Consider the following 19,096-nt stretch of genomic DNA (forward strand, 5'->3'; position numbering starts at 1 on the left):
AGTTCTTAGAAGATAAGAGAGTAAAGAGAAATGGAACGAGCAGTTGATGTCGTGGCCACGATGCAGTTTATTCACATTTGGTATACAAAACACGAGAATAACGAGAAAAATGAGAGTGAGGAGTTCAGCCTCGAATACCTTCCTTTGTGCAGATCTCAGGCAAGATTTAAGTACTTCCTTCCTAATTCGACTCGTCTGTTTAGAGACGAGTGGTTCTGTTGTAGCAGCTGTAAGCAGGAGGATCACTGTATGCATTTGCGACGTAGAATACACTTCACGACTATACTCTCGCGCAAGAATCGATATACCTCTCCAGAAGTCGCCTCTTCAGCTCGGGTGGGTATGAGACGTAGATATAATGATCGGGCATATCCTCGCTTGATAAGGGCAGGTTCTCGTCCCCATGATCGCCCTTCCGTCTCTCCAACCTGCCCTCGTTATGAATACTTGGGTCATGCAACGGAGAAGTACTCGAGCGATCCGTGCTTCCGTTGTAATCCACGCTTCCGGTACCGTCCAGTCTGTCTTCATCCGAGGTGCTACACGCAACGCAAATATATAAGAATTAAATTCTTCGTTATGCAATGTAATCAGCGATGCAAAACATGCGTAGTACACGTCTTTGAGACATACATGTCTAAAAGGCATCTTAAAGACGCCTTTACGACATCTTTTAGACATGCGTGCTGTCTGTGTAATAATAATACTGCCGGTAGTTAATTAATTTTATAAATAATAAGTTATTAATAGTTAATTTTATATTTTATCGTCTTTATTTTAAGTTATTTAAAAACTTTACAGAAAAAAGAAATTTAATATCTTTCCATGATTATATTTTTAAAATTTCTCAAACATTCTTTTAAAGCGATTAAAACATACTTTTGCAATCGCTTTATAATTATTAGATAAAAATGTGGATTAAAAAAAGATAAGTCGTCTTAAAATAATATAATACTGTAGGAATACTGTAGGATTTCTCTCTCAAAGAAGTTTATGATAAATATATAAATAATGATGTAAGTCGTACGCGATATTTCTTGACTATTTATAATTTTTTTATTCGACACAGATTATTGCCTGTAATTTTCTAAAAAAATATTTACATCAAAGTTTCTTTAACGATGTGAGATAATTTTCCTATTAAAAGCAATCTAGCCGATAAACATTTTGCGAATAGAATTACGAGAAATTTTTACAATATGAATAACGTACTTAAAGCAAACCCAGATTATGTAGTAACATGCGTAAATCGATGAAAACAGGAGCAGCATGAAGATGGTCAGTAGGTACCAGGGTGTGTGACGCTGCGGTCTTTTTGTGTCCTCCCAGTATCTGTCGCAGCTGAGATACCAGCAGATCGCTCGGTTTAGCTCCCCTGTCAATGTTAAACGATAAGAGAAAGTTAACGGTCACATTAAGTACAACGTTAATCAATTGCGTACCTTCGATTTCTTGGAAATCCCGTAGGGAAAGATTAGCGAGCAGTCCGGCGATGCAATCACGTACGAGTATCTGTTGATGATCACGTTCAGTTAAGAGATCATGATATACGCAATTATTACATATTATTGGTATTCGCAGACGCGGGCGTGTCTTCAAGCGCACTTGCAGTGCGCTTATCTTGCATACAGTATAATATTTTTAAACAGGATCAAAGATCGCACGTTGTTCAAATCACAACTGTCTACGCGATCTTAACTAAATTATTTAATCTTCAAAATACAATGTCAAAGGACAGTGCGCGATCTTTTATCATTGTATTTCTAATAAAATAATGTGTATTCTGTTGAAAAGATTTCGAAGCTACATCAAAAAGACATTAGAATTAGATGAAACAACGGTCATGCGGTAACTATCACTTCAATTCGCAGTAACTCACTTCACATTGGGTCTTCAGCTTCTGCAGTTCCTCCGGCTTGCAGTTGGACTTTAGCTTCCTCAAATGCAGCCCCCGCCGTCTCTGTTTTTTGTCGACAGCGGGCAGCGCCGCTTCCACCAGATTCTCCTCGTCCTCCACGTCCTCCTCGTCCTCCTCGTCCTCGTCCTCCTCGCAGTCAATATTCTTATTATCCGCTTCGGCGATCTCGTTGTGATAGGACGATCTCGCTAGTCTATGATTGTGCATGTCACCGTCGTCGTGGTGGTCGTCGCGACGGCAGTAACGCTGCAGCTTCGTCACTGCTCCACCGCCGGCGACGGAGCAGGATTTATCTGCAGGATACATCCTGGCGAGGCCGCGCGACTCGCACGGCACGATAGAAGTGCTGCGACGTTGTTGCTGTTGCTTCTGCTGCTCGGTATTTTCGCGCCACACTTGGATATCGGTGTTCAAGTGCTCGCCATCGTCGTCCACCGAGTTCTCAAAGTCGCGGTTGCCCAGCACCTCGCAGCGCATGATGTCGCAGTAGTCCGCTAGGCATACCGCGTCTTCTGCCTGAGAAAAAAAGAACATGCTTAGATCTCGTATCTTCGCTGGATTCTGATACTACTGATAAAGAGCATTGATTCGTTAATAATCAGCAATTACTCTAACACAGAGATGATTTTTGAATCGATAATAACTTTGCCAAATTAAAGACTATATGCAGTTACAATTAGGACGACATAGAATCTTCATGAAAGTATGTCTAAAATTATGTATTATATTTTCTGGAAATTAGGTAACCAACAATTTGTACGTTATACATTTCTTAATCCTTACCGTATTAACATTGCTTTTGTGTCTGTTATCGAAGTGGACTTCCAGATGTTTCTCGGCATAGAAGGACTTGCCGCAAAGGCCGCAGGTCCATTGTGATGGCCTGTGCTGATGCTTCGCCTTTTGTTGTGGCCGAAAAATATCTCGACTCTCGTGGAATGGGCATTCCAACGGCAATTCTACCTGATATTTCTTCAGTATTGGTATCCATCTCTGAAATTTCGACGAGGTTTAAAATTATCTCATTCTTATCTCTTTATGTTTTTATAAAAAGTAATAAACTGTTGTCGAAAATTGTTATAATTTTGAAAAATATAAAACACTACTTCGTTTCTCAAATAAAAACACAATTTTTCAAACTGTTTGATTTTTAAGGATATCTCCGCGTGTAATCAATTTATTAGACAGTTTCCATTAATTTTTTAAATTAATAATACTTTCTCTTACCTTGTGAACTATCCTCCTCACTACGGACGCTCGATCGCGGGGGCATGATATTTTAAAGACGCTGGGGCCCGGCCATGGAATCACAGATAGAAGCAACACTGCCAAAACCTAATAATAATAATAATAATACAACAATAATATTTAATCGGCATAAACACGTGTGCAAACGTGTATGTGTCTTCCGTAATGCAAAAAGTTAAAAAAGTCTAACTTTGCAACCTTTTTTCATTAAAAAATTGCAAATCATCGATTACCTTTCATATTAAGGCAGACGGAAGAAAAAGCTCCTCGCGCTCTATATTTATACAGACGCTCTCTCGAACGACAAAATGCGTTAATACAGGTTTTTTTTGGACACAATATAGAGAGCTACCTTACTCCATATGCATATGATATTTTAATTAAGGCCGCATTACGATCGACTAATAAATGGCAAACGTCGAAGTGACGCACGAGTGGATGTACCAACCTTATATACCTTCGTAACAATATATGTATACAGCCAAAGAATACTCTTCCTCGAGGCACACATGCATAAGTAATGCAATCGATAAAAACGTCGCCACTCCACACACGCACATTAATATTATCTCTTTCTAAACATCTTTAATCGCGACACGATGAAGCGTGTTGTTTCCTTATCTATGAAACCCCGTGACTTCTCTTTCCGTTAAGCAAGCTTTAATTTCGCTCCATGAATTCCCCCGGACACATCGAGCGAATAGACACGAGATATAGCAGTAAGCATATAAGGGGATGATTACCTCGAGGTGAAAGGGTTGGGTCTTCATTCATAGCCCAAATGCTGCGTGCAAGAGTAATCCGGCGCGACGATTACTTGCTTCGAGATAATCCTGTCCGTTTCCTGAGAGCGGTCGTTTCTTCGTGCGAGTAGCCGCCAGCCGAGGGTATACGCGGGTTGCAACGGGGGAGTACTGCAGGGTCCGCGTCGACATGGCCGTCCACCCTTGGGCGCAGGTTTCAAGCATATACAGGGATGTCGCAGTGCCGACATATGCACTCCAAGGGGTAGCTAGATAAATAAAACTTGATCACGTCTGACACGTATAAGCAACTTATTATGGAATTCTCGTATATATTTCCTTAATTAATCACTTTAAACAGCGTGTGTAAATATATTTAGATTTGCCATTTTAAATTCCAGTTTCGCAATGTGTGTTGCAATGCTATCTCTATAAAATGAATAATTTGCATAGCATATTGACGGTGATTTGCAACAGTTTTGTCAATAAAATTATTTATCTAAATTAAAAATCTATTTACCTATACATAAAATGACAAAATAATATTATAAGAATAATAGAGCTAATAAATATAATTTTTTTAAATTTGCTGCGTTGTTTTTTTATTATTTGTAATTAAATTTAGCCTTGTTTAATATAAAAACATTTGTATTTAAAATGAAATTTTACATTACGTTATAATTTTTCAATATGTGTTATTGGAAGACTTTCTTAGACGGTCCTGCGTCGCTAAACGTCATCGGCGTCGGCGTCGGCGTCGATGAAGATGCGCCGACGCAATACCACTTCGATAAGCTCGAAACGACCAACGCGCAGAAATTGTGAACTAGCCGCTTTGTGAAGAACGTGGGTATCATGCGCAATAAAATCTGCAATATTACTTCAAAATCGTGCGCTTCGTGCTTACATTGTTCTAAATTAACATAATTATTCAACTTTTAAACGCATATATATATCGTAAATAAAACAGATAAGAGCTTAAGTCGCGACTGTTATATATTCTTAAATGATAACACACTTATCATATGCGATAATTTACGTCTGACAAAAATTTACATTAAAAACAAATCAAAAGTTTAAAATTACGAAATAGCAAATAGTAATAATAATACAATTCGTATTATACAAGTTATCTATATGTATACCGTAAATAATGAAGAAAAAAACGAGTCAAAAAGAAAAATATAAACAATACTAATGCGAGAAAAAGGTTGACAACCGGTCAAAGGGGGAAAAGGGGGAAAGAATCCCAGGTTTCTTCGAAATTCCTTCAGGTACCTGTTTGACAGGTATCTGGTGAAAAACCAACTAAGAATGTGAATCGTCAATTTTTATGCAACGCATTAAAGGGAAAAGAATGTAGGAAGCAGAAGCACGAGTATTTTCTGACAACTAAATTTGATGGAAAAAAGATAAAACGACGTCAGATAAGGCAACCAGTACCACAAATGATTTTAATAGGATCGGTTAATAGGACTGAGCAAATAAGAAAAAGAAGCATAAACAATTAAGGACTCGAAAGGATGTGCTTAAATAAGTTAAAATAAGAAACAAATAAAGTTCAAAATAGTGATCACGTGCGAATGTATAGCCAAAAATTTTTGAAAGTTTTTAAACTATATTATTATGGATGTGCGAATACTCGAAAAGTTTTATAATATTTTTACATGAGAAATCGAGCGCGCATTCGCGCGATATTGTTGATCCATCATGGTAAAGACAATGCACTTCTCGTTGCTTCAGGTGTAACGCTAGATGGCAAGAGGATAAAATATCTCACGTGCTCGAAGACTTAATGTACGTGGGACAAGGTCAAACAACATTTCATTTCTTTGATTGCTTTTTCGTAATCAGATTTCTATATTTCCGAAATAGCTTCTATTAATAAAACATTATAAGTGTATTATACACAATATACAATTATACATATATATTCACTATCACTTTTAGATAAAGCCATTCGATTTAAACTGAAATGTAACTAAAATTTGATTATTAGAATAATCTCACCTGAATTATATTACATAATTTCAGTAGCTTAATTAAATTATTTACTTACCTAATCGGATTTGATAAATAAAATTACATAATATAAAAATCGCTATTTTAAGATCAGTCTTTTGGTATCAAAAGCAGTAAAAAAATCTATAAACGCAAACAATTACATCATTTGGTTTCAAGATATATGAAAACTCTTGTCAAGCTGTAAAATTTATTCAGACAATTATTTATCAAACTAAATTTATTAATACTAAGAAATTAATCATCGTCCTAATAAAAATCATAAAAGAAAGTTATAAGATTGCGTGTCAAATCTTAGATTTGAAGAATTCCTTAGTATACATTCTAAATTATATGTATGTTACATAATTGACGTTTTACATTGTAAATTTACATAATGTACGTGATATATTGTTCTGCGCATCCTGATCTAAAGATCTTAGAAATTTCACAATCTTGTCTTATCAAATAATTTATAGTAATTATTAATTATTATGAGTCGATTTCACAGTCTCCGATTAATTTAATCCTCCGATTAAACTCACTTTGCACCTCTTTCTAACTGTCCCCCTTAGAAAGAGACGAAGTGTGAGTTTAATCGGAGGATCAAGTTAATCGGAGACTGTGAAATCGGCCCTATGAATTATGTTATTTATCTTAATTTTTGTAGGATTAATTTTATCTCAAAGTAAAAAACTGACTTTAAGAAATAATCTTTCTTTTATCGTATTTTTTTCTATAAAATTAAATAAATGTTAACATGCAATTTTCTGCTACAGTTTTTATACAAATAGTGGAATTTCTGGGAAAAAAAAGATTAAATAGAATTCAAAATAAAATAATATTTTGAACACATTAATAAATTATACATACAATTTTACATTAACAAATTTTTTGTATCACAGGTGGGTGTGAAATTTCTTTTCATAGCTATTTATTATCTGGCTTTTTCGTTATATATTTTTTCACGTACTCAGAAATTCTTTTGTTATATCTTCATATTGTATCGATTAGTAGAGCTAATAAAAGATCATCTTACACCATAAAATTCGTAAGGATATTAGATAATTGCAGCACACAATTGATAATAATTGTTGATACATTTTTAATTTCGATTTCATGTATTACTGGTCTAGTTTCCACCGAAGTCGTTAATTCGTATCTAGTGCAGCGTAGAATTAAATTCAAGTCGATGGAAATATGACTGACTGCGCTCCCACTTCGATCCACAAGCTTTGAAAACCAGTGGAAACAGTACAGTGCATTAAACCGAAGCAGGATCGGGTGTAAGACTTAGGTGCATGGAAACTAGGTTACTGACGTTCGCAACAGCATAACGGACGATCTTGACCGGCATTTTCTGTACGATTCCTTTTCTTTTCATTTGCTTCTCCGTTCATCTTTCTGGTATAACAAGTCGGTGGTGGGGAGTCAGATATTTCCTCGACTGAAGTTCAGCTGGTTTGTAAAGAACTCGACACTCTCGTCGAGTCGTCAGTTCGCCAGTGCAACCGGCCACATAAACATCGGTGGTCAAACGATCGATCGACGGCGATCTAACTGGTAACTGCTCGGTTTGTGTGAGTTATTGTGCGAAATATTGTGCACGCGCAAATTTTCAGCTTTTAAAGCACTTCAATGACGTTATATTTCTTGCATTGCCAGATAAGAAGACTTGGTCGTCAGTGTGAGAGATAGCGTTCTAACATCTCTAAAAATAGACCTACAACGATCTGCGATCCGTCACGCACGAAGAGAAAGGAGTAAGATTAATTTAAATCTACAAAAATACTAAATATTACAAATTTTTGAAAATTTGAATATAATGGTATAAAATATCTGGCAAACATTTATACAAATTTTTTTATGACAAAAGTATGCATAAAGACAAAATAAACTTGTATATAAAGACAAAATAAAACTTGTATAATTTATTTTCGAGAAAATTAATTATAAATACTAATTATAAATAACTACATGAAAAAATCTACCTTGAATATGGTATATTTAGACTATTAAACTGCACATACTACTATTTTATACCAAGCATATGTGTACATATGTATATGCAGTACATTTATGTATAGCGAAGTTACGATTTATGTATTTATACTACAGATAAATTTACAATTTTGAAAAGTAAGTAAGGATAACTAGTGGAATATGTTTTATAAATATTGACTTTTGAAATATGTAAAAATAAGTAAAATTCAAACAGTAACGTAATCAATAAAGAAGCACTATCTAAACGTCTTGTTTGAGAACGGTATTTATATAAATATTTACATAAATAATATTTTTATTTCTATGATCTTGAGAGAGAAAGAGAGAGAGAAAGAGAGAGAACTTAATGTAACGCTCTCAAACTGCCATGCGTGGTTCTTATTTCGTAATTTCCGTTTCAAATTCTTATTTTTACAAAAATTGTGTTAGCAAATATCCGTGGCAGCTATTTGCGCACGCATAACGAAACATGCGTCATATAATGTAACGTAATGCGTGATAATTAACAACACACGATGTTAAGTATTCCGTCGACGCGCGATATTATTTTTATCGAGCAGTAAGCGCTGTAAGTCTCAACAATAAGTAATAAATAAATCTTGACATTATTTTTCTTCACTCATGAAACTTTCATGATAAATTATTACACGGATATGTATACATGTTTGCATGTATATATGTTTGCGCATATGCATACAAGATACATGTGCATATAAGAGAGATCGGATTTACTTAATCTACTGTTCTTATACCATTTTTTACTATACAATCATAATAACATTGTTTATTTGCTGACAACTATTAGCATTGACTACACTGAGAAAAAAAATTGTTAATCCCAAGAAATATTTAGTCCGATACATTCAACTAAACATTTTAGTTAGTTAACCAAATATTAGTTGTTTCAACTATTTATTTAGTTTCTTTAATCAAGAATTAATTTATTCAACTAATGTTTAGTTAACTAACTAAAGTGTTTAGTTGAACGTATCGAACTAAATATTTCTTGGGATCAATAAATTTTTTTTCTCGGTGTACGAAACAAAATTAACTGCAACTAGTATATAAAGTTTCTTGATATCTCTCAAAATTTATATACAATAGATAATCATATTTATATCTGTACATATAAACAAATGTCCTGACTGACTGACTGACTGACTGACTGATGAGATATCTTTATATAATATATATATATATATATATAATAATATGTAGATAATTACATATATTTATATGACTAATTATTCTAGATAAACCGTCTCAGGCAAATAAAAAATTCTTTAGCATTTGAATTTTTAAGAAATGAATTTCTATATATTGATAACATATCTATAGAGCAATAATCTAGCGGTTAAAAGTTAACGTTAAAAGCAACTTTTGAACTTTGAACAGCTTATGCATTATCTAATCGATTAAGCTTTCGATTGTGCATTGTTGACTTTGATCACTTTTCAATTCTCAGAATGAGACAGCATGTTTATATTCGTCATTCGTCCACTCATGTCCATTTAATAGACGTGCCTCTGACACCTTGATATGAGCTAGTATAAAACAATTTCAGCAATTAAGAACGATAAGGTTAAGACGCAGAAGATAACGATAAATTTACATAGTTCACTTATTATCACAAAATGTAACTATGCCTGCAACACTTAAATAGCAACAAGTAGTAGTCAATAATTTTATTATCACTTCATCATATTTCATATCATATTACGTCTTATAAAACTAACGTATCGTAAGTAAGTACAGAGTATATAATAACACAAATTCTTATCTACTGCGAGGTACCTATTTTAACAGTTTGCACGATGTTTCTTAATTTGTCTCTTCTGAAATTCGTCAATTTTAACTTGAGCGACAGAGAACAAAAAAAAATTGCGTTACGCGACGGAATTGCAAAATACGACATAGTCGCAAAGAGATTAAGAGCAGAAAACAGGAAGCAAAGAATACATTGTAGATCAGGCTTTAGAGATAAAATTTTATTTTAACGTTTTACGATTTGTTGGAATTTTTTGATAAGGTAATAAGGCATTTCTGTGAAGCTTTCTCTACTTAAAAAGAAAATGAACAGAGCAAAGTATTCTATTTCATTTTCTTTATAAAAGAAAAAAAGATTTTCTAGAAAATATTTCTGGTTAATATTTATGGTCCACAGTTTGTCTCTATATATGGTCAAATTCCTGAGTTGATGCAGCGTAGTTTATTTTTATTTTTTTTCCTTTCTCTTTTATTGCGTGGCGAGTGCAGGAGAACTCGTTCAGTTCTTCATGATTTTTCGTTGACTAGGAAGCCGTTAATTGCTTGTTACAATATATTATATTTATTTCGATAAATAAATACACTTGTTCGATATGAAAACGGAGATTTTTCGTCTTGATGACCTGTATATGTACCTATTAAATTCGATTATAATTATCAACGCATAAAAGAGTGTCGCGATAATCGCTGAGATAATAAAAATTGTTGAGATAATAAAATTAGATAATAAAAATTGGAGGATAAAATGTGAGGATAGATGACGCATAGAATATTTATTAATCGCGTAAAAGTAAATACACGTGCGTGTGATATTTTTTCGCGCTAATACATCATCCGGAATTCAAATGCAAAAAATGCAAAACTGATTCTTATTTGAGAACAAATCAGCAAAACGAGTCTTATTATTTCGCATAAATCTTTACATCATAATAAATGTAATATTTTACGTTGATATCTTTGACAAGTATCTTATATTTATATTTAAATTTTACATGTGTTTGTAGACAATTTTTTTTACAAAAGATATCATGTACTTTAAGTAAATTGTACTTTTTGCATTTCAACATGTGAAATGCCTAATTCAAAATGTATAAAAAAAAACGTGAACATATATATGTACATATCAAAACTTAAAGAATTATTTTTTTTTGGTATTGGGTAACATTTTTGTAATTCTTTTAATACATGAAATTACCGTAATCTATCCTTCATTTTAACAGTTCCATTTGCAGTTGTACTAATTATCTATTACGCTTGCAGATTACGAGCCGTGCAGTTAATTATCGATAAATTAGTGCGATTGTATCGGTATGGCGACACACGCGTTTCACCGTATTCAGAGGCTGAGTCGAGTACTGGATGCAGGAATGAGGACGATAAACTCCACATTAAGACGTGCATCGGCCTTGTCAGGACAAGCCAGAATTGTGACGGGACCAAACAACGAGAAGATTATTATGTCTCCGGCTGGTGAAGCTTCCTACCCGGAAACCTTGATCCACGAATTTGTTTGGAATAATATCGAGAATTATCCTAATCACGTTGCTTTGGTAATTTTTTTGGTCTATATAGATCAATTACTGTATAGATTAAAATAGATCTATATCTTGTATTCAGTAGATAATCTTTATACGTAGAGCGGTTCAAACTAATTGCGTCGTCTTCTTTAAACAGACCGATATAAATTATTTAGCAAATTTTAATATGGGGGGAATTGCGTGGAAAAATCAAGAATGTTTACAAAGACGGAAAATATAACCAAATGTAAGCGTAAATGTAATTAGCTATTAAGCCTGTTCGCAAACGATAAATGCACTGTGTGGAGTATTTAGACGCAATATCAATTTTATAACATTGACTTTGCGCAGGAGTGTGGCGTGAACGGTAAGAAATACACGTTCGCGCAAGCCAAGGATGCAACATATTATATCGGTAGAAGTTTGCGACACATGGGTCTCAATAAGGGCGACGTAGTAGCCCTAGTAGCGCCCAATCTGCCGGACACAGTTCTAGGTTTCCTTGGAAGCTCGTCAGCGGGACTCGTTGTCACTACCGTAAATCCGCTGTACACGGCTGGTAAGTCGCTTTATGTTATTTCAAATATTTTTATGTTACTTGCGATTCACATAAAATATAAAACATTTAATTGGTGAAATAAAAGTAGGATGGGGAAGTGGGCGAATTAAGCGAATTGTTACAATATAGGTAGACGTGAAAATTTTCAGAGGAGATGCCGAGGCAGTTGTTGAAAGCCAATGCGAAAGCAGTCATCACTTCGTCCGCAATTGCATCCACAGTGCTCGTTGCAACAAGGGCATGTCTTCCACGTGAAACTCCTGTTATTGTGATTGACGATAAGACTGGTTCTATTCCCGAGGGTTTGATACCTTTTGATGTTGGTATTAACAATAAGATAAAGATATTCATGCGAATAAATCGGCAATATTTATACGTTATAAAAGAAAACGATTAAGTAAAAATAAATATAAACGTGCAAAATTTTTCAGGATCTTATAACACGAGGCAAGTCACTGCCATCTGTAAATCCAGACACAACTTGCGATGACATAGCGGTTTTGCCATTTTCAAGCGGTACTACTGGATTACCAAAGGGTGTTATGCTAACGCATCGCAATCTGGTGTCTAATATAATGATGACTCAATCTTCTATCAATGTATTCCAACCTACTACAAGTACCAAGCATTTATCTATAATTTTTATCTTATTATTTTAGCCTTTTTGGTTGCGCTTTCCAAATTTTGCGAGTTTGAAATTGATATTATGTCAATTAGTCTTATTTAAAAATTTTTTTATTTATTTATTTAAAATTGCTTTCCATCTTCTCCAATTATTTTATAATTTTGATACATTTATTATACATATTAAAATTTCTTATTTCTTTTCCAGATACATATCAGGAAGTATTTCCTACGTTTTTACCAATTTTCCATATTTATGGGATGAATGCTTTAACATTTCCACGCCTTACTTTCGGCGGGAAGATAGTCACCATTCCAAAATTTGTACCTGAGACGTTCCTTAACGTATTGGAAAAACAAAAGGTAATTTATCGCTCGACGTACCCAAATAAATTTCTTCTTTTAGATTTTTTTTATAAAAAAATTTTGTTTATTAGAATAGAATGCTAAAATATTAGATTGACAATGAGTGCTCGCGATCGAATTCAAATCGTATTCAAATTAATTTAACCCTAGTTCGCCACATTCCGGTCCAGTGAACCGCTGAACGTTTTTTGGTTTTCTAGTTTTTACGTAACAACATAATTTTCTAATTTTTTTACAATAAATTTAGTTTAAACTCAAAATAATTTTCTCGACCTAATATTATCATCAAACATCTTATTCAGACTCTGTATTTCCAATTCCTACATTACAAGCTTAAAAATATTAATTAGAATGAAAATGACAATGCGACAAAGTCGAGCGGTCTCACGAACCGGAGTGTAGCGAATTAAAAGGATTCGAAAAGAAGTGTGGCTAGCTAGGATTAAAATGAACAATTATATTTTGTCATTTTATATTTTTATATAAATCATAAAAAATCAACCATAAAAAATTATGATTTCTTTTGTATATGTGAAAAGATTATGAAAGGCTCAAAGTACTGAATCCATGACCATATGACCCTTTGCAGGCGACTGCACTCTACGTCGTACCACCCGTAGTGCTATTTCTAACGGCTTCTCCTCTTGTGAAAAAGCATCACTTCGAGCATATGCATATGATGATGAGCGGCGCCGCGCCGCTCGCCAAAACGGACGTCGATAGATTCTACGAAAAATACAGCATTGACCCGAATGTCTTCAAGTTCCACCAAGGTGGGTGTTCGCAAAATCGAGCGGTTGAAATTTTCGATGGTTATCGAGTTTCGTGGATCGAATTTCCGGGGTCGCGTTTCGATATGCGCGAGCTTTGAAGGCTCGAATATATTTTTTTTTCCGATGGAGGTAAAAATGTCGAGAAGAAGAGAGGACGAGTTTTGCATTTGTGGGCTTTGCGAGCCTGAACGAACGCAAGCGGTGTACACATTCAATTTTTAACGAGATCCGATGAATCGGCGTAGCCGATTCTGGAATAAAGTTCGTCGTATCGAGAGCGGCATCGTATTAAATTTTGCTGTTGTTTTGATGCACATTCGAGTTTGTGAAATTCGACAAATTCATTGTGTTAGTTTGGAAAAAATGCCAGTATTAACGGAGGAACCATTTATTTAATTTTTTCCCAGACTGATTTTATTCAGATACAAATATGTAACAACCTTTATTTAGCGAAATTGTTTTTGCCTCAAAGATGGAGATGGCTTAACATTTCAAATTACGTGTCAGTAATGCATTGGAAAATTTACTTTTTCATATCAGATTGTAATTTTTTCTTGTCCCGTTGAATCTCACAAGTATATCATACGCTCGTAATTATTTTGAAAACTCTATATACTTATTCAAAAACATTATTATAAAGTTTTTTATTTTGCTAGTATGAATATAAGTATAAAATAATTTAAAATATCTAAATTTTAAATATAAAAGAAAAAAAAGAAAATCGACAGAATGTGATTAAATATCTATTTTGATTATTTAAAGTCTTACGATGTTTTTTGAAGGTTACGGATTGACGGAAAGTTCACCAGTGGCGTTTGTTGAGCATGGACATAAATATTCCAGCATTGGAAGAAATATAGCAAGTTGTCAAGCACGTCTGGTGGATATAACGACACACGAGGATGTCAGCACTACTGGACAAACTGGCGAGTTATGGCTCAAGGGACCTCACATTATGAAAGGGTATCTAGATGACGAAACCGCTACAAAGAATACACTAACCGAGGATGGATGGTTAAAAACGGGCGATATTGCATACTTCGATGAAGATTTCGATTTCTATATTACAGACAGATTAAAGGAACTTATCAAAGTCAAAGGATTCCAGGTAACAACCTGTTCTGACAAGAAAAGAGCTTTTCCATTTTTATTTTAATGGATATCGATAATTTATGTCGTGATTATTTACATAAGAAATAATTTCTTGCAATATTAATTAATTGATATGTTATATATGTAAATTATAATTGCATAAATAATCTTTAAATGGCTTCGCTTATATTAATAAATAAAAAATTCTTTTCCTAATGTGTTATATAAACTTGATGTAATGATTAATTATAAATTATTTTACAATTTTAATATAATTATTTTACACTATAAGAATTATTTAAATTATTTAATATGATCGTATTATGCAATGAGTAACAAAACTATTTCCGACAAAATTGATTGTGAAATCCTTGAAAATGTTAAAACATTCTTTATTTCTTTCTTTAGTCTGATAAGAAATTAGTTAGTTTTAATTTTGTCATATTATTGGACTTTATAATTGTTCACGTAGCTTGGGGAAATGGAGATGATAAATAACAGTTGTAATATATATATCTAAAATACCGCTGCAAAGTTTCAAAGTTCCGCGGTTTGACGGTACCTTATATCTCGGCGGCGTTTAAAGTGTTCGTCTCTCTTAATTTAAAACATTATTCTCGCCTGGTCGAAGGTACCGCCGGCGGAACTGGAAGCGCTGCTGCGGATGCATCCAGACGTGGTGGAAGCGGCAGTGATTGGTATTCCGCACGCGAGGCATGGTGAGGTACCGAAAGCGTTCGTGGTGGTGGGCAAGGGTAAGAAACCTACGGAGGACGACATTAAGAACTTTGTGAAAGGGAAGGTCTCCGACTACAAGCAACTGGAAGGTATAACTCGATTCCCTTCAACTGTAACAGCATTGCGGAATTTCTAATTACCTCACGATCAGTTTAATTAGCGTATCGATCGGTTGTTGCGATTCTTTAGAACAGTTATTATACGGATATCCGAAGGAATGTCGCGAATATCTGGAGAAAGAACTATTTGTTATGTAATTTAATTGAATTAGATCTAAGAATTCAGAAATAGAAAAAAACTGGGTAGTTAGAGACTTTATTGGGAAAGTTTGAGGATTGTATGTACATTTTTCTTTTTCTTAGGTGGAGTCACATTTGTCGACGAAATTCCGAAGAATCCGAGCGGAAAAATTTTAAGATCAAAGTTAAAGCAAAACTACAAGTCGTAACTTCATCAAAATGACATCTTTTTAATAGGAACATTATTTTTAAAGTAAGATCAATGTTACTAACAATAAGATGTACGGCATGTATAAACGAAGGTAGGCGGAATGTAATTTTGTATATTATTATATATATATACATGTACAGTGTTTTGCTTAATGAAATTGTAATATATATATATGTACATATTATATATTATAATTTCATTAACCCTAGAACGGTACATTGGGTTCTTTGTTAGCATAAACCATAGCGATTTTAAAAGTCGTGCCACTTCTATATCATGCGGGCAGAGGGGTCCGGATCAGGGGGGGGGGGAACTTTGGAGAACTCCCTACTAACTAACTGCACCCATAATCCAGCCAGCGCATTGAAAACTGTCGAGTAGGGAGCATCGAAAGTTAGTCTCCTTGTGTACCGTTCTAGGGTTAAGCGTATTATGTATATATATGCATATTTGTATATATACATATATCGCTTATTTGCTACAAAAAAACAACGACATAACTCAAAAATTGTCATTTTTGAACTGTTTGCAAAAGAAGGGTAAAAATTCAATACACTGAATGAAGAGCTAATATATAGCTAGATATTTTTGTTAGTTATTGCACCAAAATCGCATTTAAAAGTAATTAATGTTAACGAATTTTAGTGATTCAAAACATTCAAACTTATTTTTTGGAAAATTTTATTTTCCGAGTTGTGTCGTAGCAAATGAGCGTATGTATATACATATATATAGATTATCTACTTACAATCCATCAAAAATGGAATGGTTAAAAGACACTGTTTTATATAATTTTAAGAGGTAAATATGAAATAGAATTTTTTGGACTTGAAAATTAAAAAGAAGAAAAAAGGTTCTTAGACGATACTAAAAATAATTTTTTAAATAATGTTTTAAATAAAATTTTAACTTGTTTTATATTTTATTGACATCTAAAAAAATTCTTCTACTTTTGATAAACTCATTTATGTATATGTACACACGAACGTAATATTACATTTGTCGCAGAATGCGATAGAATTATATTTTTATAAATTTGTTATATTAATCTTTTGATAACTGTTGTACCTTGATTTGTACTTATTTTTAGAAATTGCATAATGTAAGTCTTTTGAATAAAACAGAATTTTATAAATTTGTGTTTTTTTTGCTCAATTGCTTTTTCGATATGTCATCTAAAAATGTCACACGACGCATAAATATATAGTAATGAGTGAATTTAGTTAGTGAAAATAGGTCAGTTCACATGTACATACAGAAATTTATAAAAATAATGCATGTAATAGTTACTTAATATGTATATTATAAGAATATAAATGTAATTAGAAATGAAAGAAACAATATGCTCATGATTCTCGCGTCTTTGTAATCAAGAACTAAAACTTTTTTGTCAAAAAGAAAAAGAATGGGACGCAGGAACTGCATTCTTAAGATATATGAAAGCAAGTAAGGAGTTCTATCGCGATTCGGGTGATGGGATTGAAAAAAATAAGACGCGAGGAAAACGCTTTTGTTTGATGGTGGCGAAGCGCTGTTGAACTGCACGCTTGAACTTTCGAGATTTATGCACGGCAGTTGATCGCTGAATGAGTGCATCCCTCACAATGGATTACACAAATGGAGAAAAACAATGAGACTCTTTCGTCGTTTCGTTTGTGCGTTCAATTCTGAGCATAAATTTTTGCCGCTGAACGTACTACTTTTCTAAAACGGGGGGCACAAACATTGCAGCGGAGATAAAAAATGAATGTTAATATCTGTCGTCCGACTAAGTCGCAGGATTTTAAAATTTGTACGTTAAATAATCTCTAAATTGATAATTGATACTTCGAAATTTTAGTTTAAAATTAATTAAAATATATTGTATAATATTTTATCATATATATATAATATAGTAATTCATGTGCCAAATGTAATGTATTTAAAGTGAGCCGTACAGATTTAGGGCATATGTTTTTTATACTAAATTTTCAATTAATAACTCTTGATACTTAATTAAATGATATATATGTTATGTTTAATTAATCACATATATTGTAGTTAATAATTTATTTACAACTCGCGATTTATTTTTTTAGAGTGAAATTTAAACAAGGATATTCAGATCTATATGAGCCAGCAAACGCAGATCTGTGCAATATAATATTTACAGTGTATGTGTACTGTACTGTAAATACAGTGAATAAAAAGCTATACATTGTGAATATTATATTGCACAGATCTTCGGTAGCCGGATTATATTCCTCTGACTAGTTTGGGTTGTTTTATAGATATAATCTTTATTTTATTAATTTTTATTTTAATTAAAATTATTGCTTCCCTCATGCACACACACAGCTTGAACTAGACACCGCTTTAATGTATGTGCATTTGATATTATATACCGATATACATATATACATATATACATATATACATATATATATATATATATATATATATATATATATATATATATATATATATGTATATCGGTATATAATATAATTTATATATATATATATATATATATATATATATATATATATATATATATATATATATGTGGGACGCAAATTGAATACGTTCTCGCATTTGGACGACAAGAGTATAAAAATGAATCAACTGGCAAGTTGTGAAGTGTGTCTCGGAGCGTTTCGTATCATTATGACAGGGATAATGCGCAGGGATAAAAAGGTGCGAATGCAGTTGTACTTCCGCTGGTATAAAAAGGTGAACCAATTTTTATCTCTTCCAAGTCGTTGCTTTAGAACCGAAGCACTCTATAAGAAAAAAAAAACAGGGATGCTTCTTCGTTTTTATGTTTTCCGTCTTTATTATTCCACGATAGAGAGTTTATCATAAATTAACTTTTATAACTCGTATATCTTATTTTCCAAGCTTGCATATTACGCCTTAATCAAGTGTCTCGAATTATTCTCTGACAAGACTCTAATTATAATTTATTTTATTCGTTTTAGCCATGTTTATCTGTATTTGTATATTGTTTTACAGATTATTTTTCAGAGTTTTTAATAAAAGTAATAAAATTGATGAGAGTTGATATTAAAAGTTATTTTTGCTTACGTTATCTTTTAAAACAAATTCTTAATTTTCAACAGCATATATCTTGCACATAATGGGGTTTCAAATAGATGAAAATTCTAAGTTTATAGAATGCTACACATACGTATATATTTAGTTTCTTTTTAAAATTTTATATTTGTGACAAAAAACAAATAAACAGTACATTTACCATAGTATTTTTAATTTTTTAAATTTTCTTTTTTTTTATTTAATTGTATATTGTTTTACAG

At 33.0% G+C, this 19,096-nt stretch overlaps 2 protein-coding genes across 5 annotated transcripts; one reads left to right on the plus strand and one right to left on the minus strand.

Annotated features, from left to right (window-relative positions):
- Positions 1-43: 43 nt before the first annotated feature.
- Positions 44-4,130, minus strand: LOC112461132. Of its 2 annotated transcripts, none has more exons than XM_025026260.1 (8): positions 3,910-4,130; positions 3,146-3,253; positions 2,702-2,911; positions 1,880-2,434; positions 1,443-1,512; positions 1,213-1,375; positions 309-539; positions 44-227 (listed from the first exon to the last, which is right to left on the minus strand). In XM_025026260.1, the coding sequence occupies exons 1-8, from the start codon at positions 3,934-3,936 to the stop codon at positions 200-202; spliced, it is 1,392 nt and encodes a 463-aa protein (XP_024882028.1). In that variant the 5' UTR covers positions 3,937-4,130; the 3' UTR covers positions 44-199. The 2 variants fall into 2 exon arrangements, with proteins under 2 accessions (XP_024882028.1, XP_024882027.1); XM_025026259.1 differs by having other exon boundaries at positions 44-245.
- Positions 4,131-7,216: 3,086 nt separating this feature from the next.
- Positions 7,217-16,657, plus strand: LOC112461131 (4-coumarate--CoA ligase 1-like). Of its 3 annotated transcripts, none has more exons than XM_025026256.1 (11): positions 7,217-7,490; positions 7,576-7,673; positions 10,942-11,231; positions 11,550-11,757; positions 11,907-12,076; positions 12,189-12,375; positions 12,590-12,744; positions 13,337-13,520; positions 14,303-14,628; positions 15,244-15,439; positions 15,713-16,657. In XM_025026256.1, the coding sequence occupies exons 3-11, from the start codon at positions 10,992-10,994 to the stop codon at positions 15,796-15,798; spliced, it is 1,752 nt and encodes a 583-aa protein (XP_024882024.1). In that variant the 5' UTR covers positions 7,217-7,490; positions 7,576-7,673; positions 10,942-10,991; the 3' UTR covers positions 15,799-16,657. The 3 variants fall into 3 exon arrangements, with proteins under 3 accessions (XP_024882024.1, XP_024882026.1, XP_024882025.1); XM_025026258.1 differs by having other exon boundaries at positions 7,217-7,484; XM_025026257.1 differs by having other exon boundaries at positions 7,217-7,473.
- Positions 16,658-19,096: the final 2,439 nt, after the last annotated feature.

The sequence above is a fragment of the Temnothorax curvispinosus genome, unplaced genomic scaffold (assembly GCF_003070985.1).
Source record: "Temnothorax curvispinosus isolate PA1 unplaced genomic scaffold, ASM307098v1 QBEX01011098.1, whole genome shotgun sequence".
Classification (NCBI taxonomy): Eukaryota; Metazoa; Arthropoda; class Insecta; order Hymenoptera; family Formicidae; genus Temnothorax; species Temnothorax curvispinosus.

Bases quoted from the DNA above. Each gene is read 5' to 3' on its own strand.
- LOC112461132 (XM_025026259.1), bottom strand. From the start codon at position 3,936: ATGAAGACCCAACCCTTTCACCTCGAG. The intron at 1,513-1,879 runs GTGAGTTACTGC...GATCATCAACAG, and splicing joins AGCTGAAGACCCAATGTGAA to ATACTCGTACGTGATTGCAT. The intron at 246-308 runs GTATATCGATTC...AAATGCATACAG, and splicing joins AAGAGGCGACTTCTGGAGAG to TGATCCTCCTGCTTACAGCT.
- LOC112461131 (XM_025026256.1), top strand. From the start codon at position 10,992: ATGGCGACACACGCGTTTCACCGTATTCAGAGGCTGAGTCGAGTACTG. The intron at 14,629-15,243 runs GTAACAACCTGT...GCCTGGTCGAAG, and splicing joins TCAAAGTCAAAGGATTCCAG to GTACCGCCGGCGGAACTGGA. The intron at 15,440-15,712 runs GTATAACTCGAT...TCTTTTTCTTAG, and splicing joins CGACTACAAGCAACTGGAAG to GTGGAGTCACATTTGTCGAC.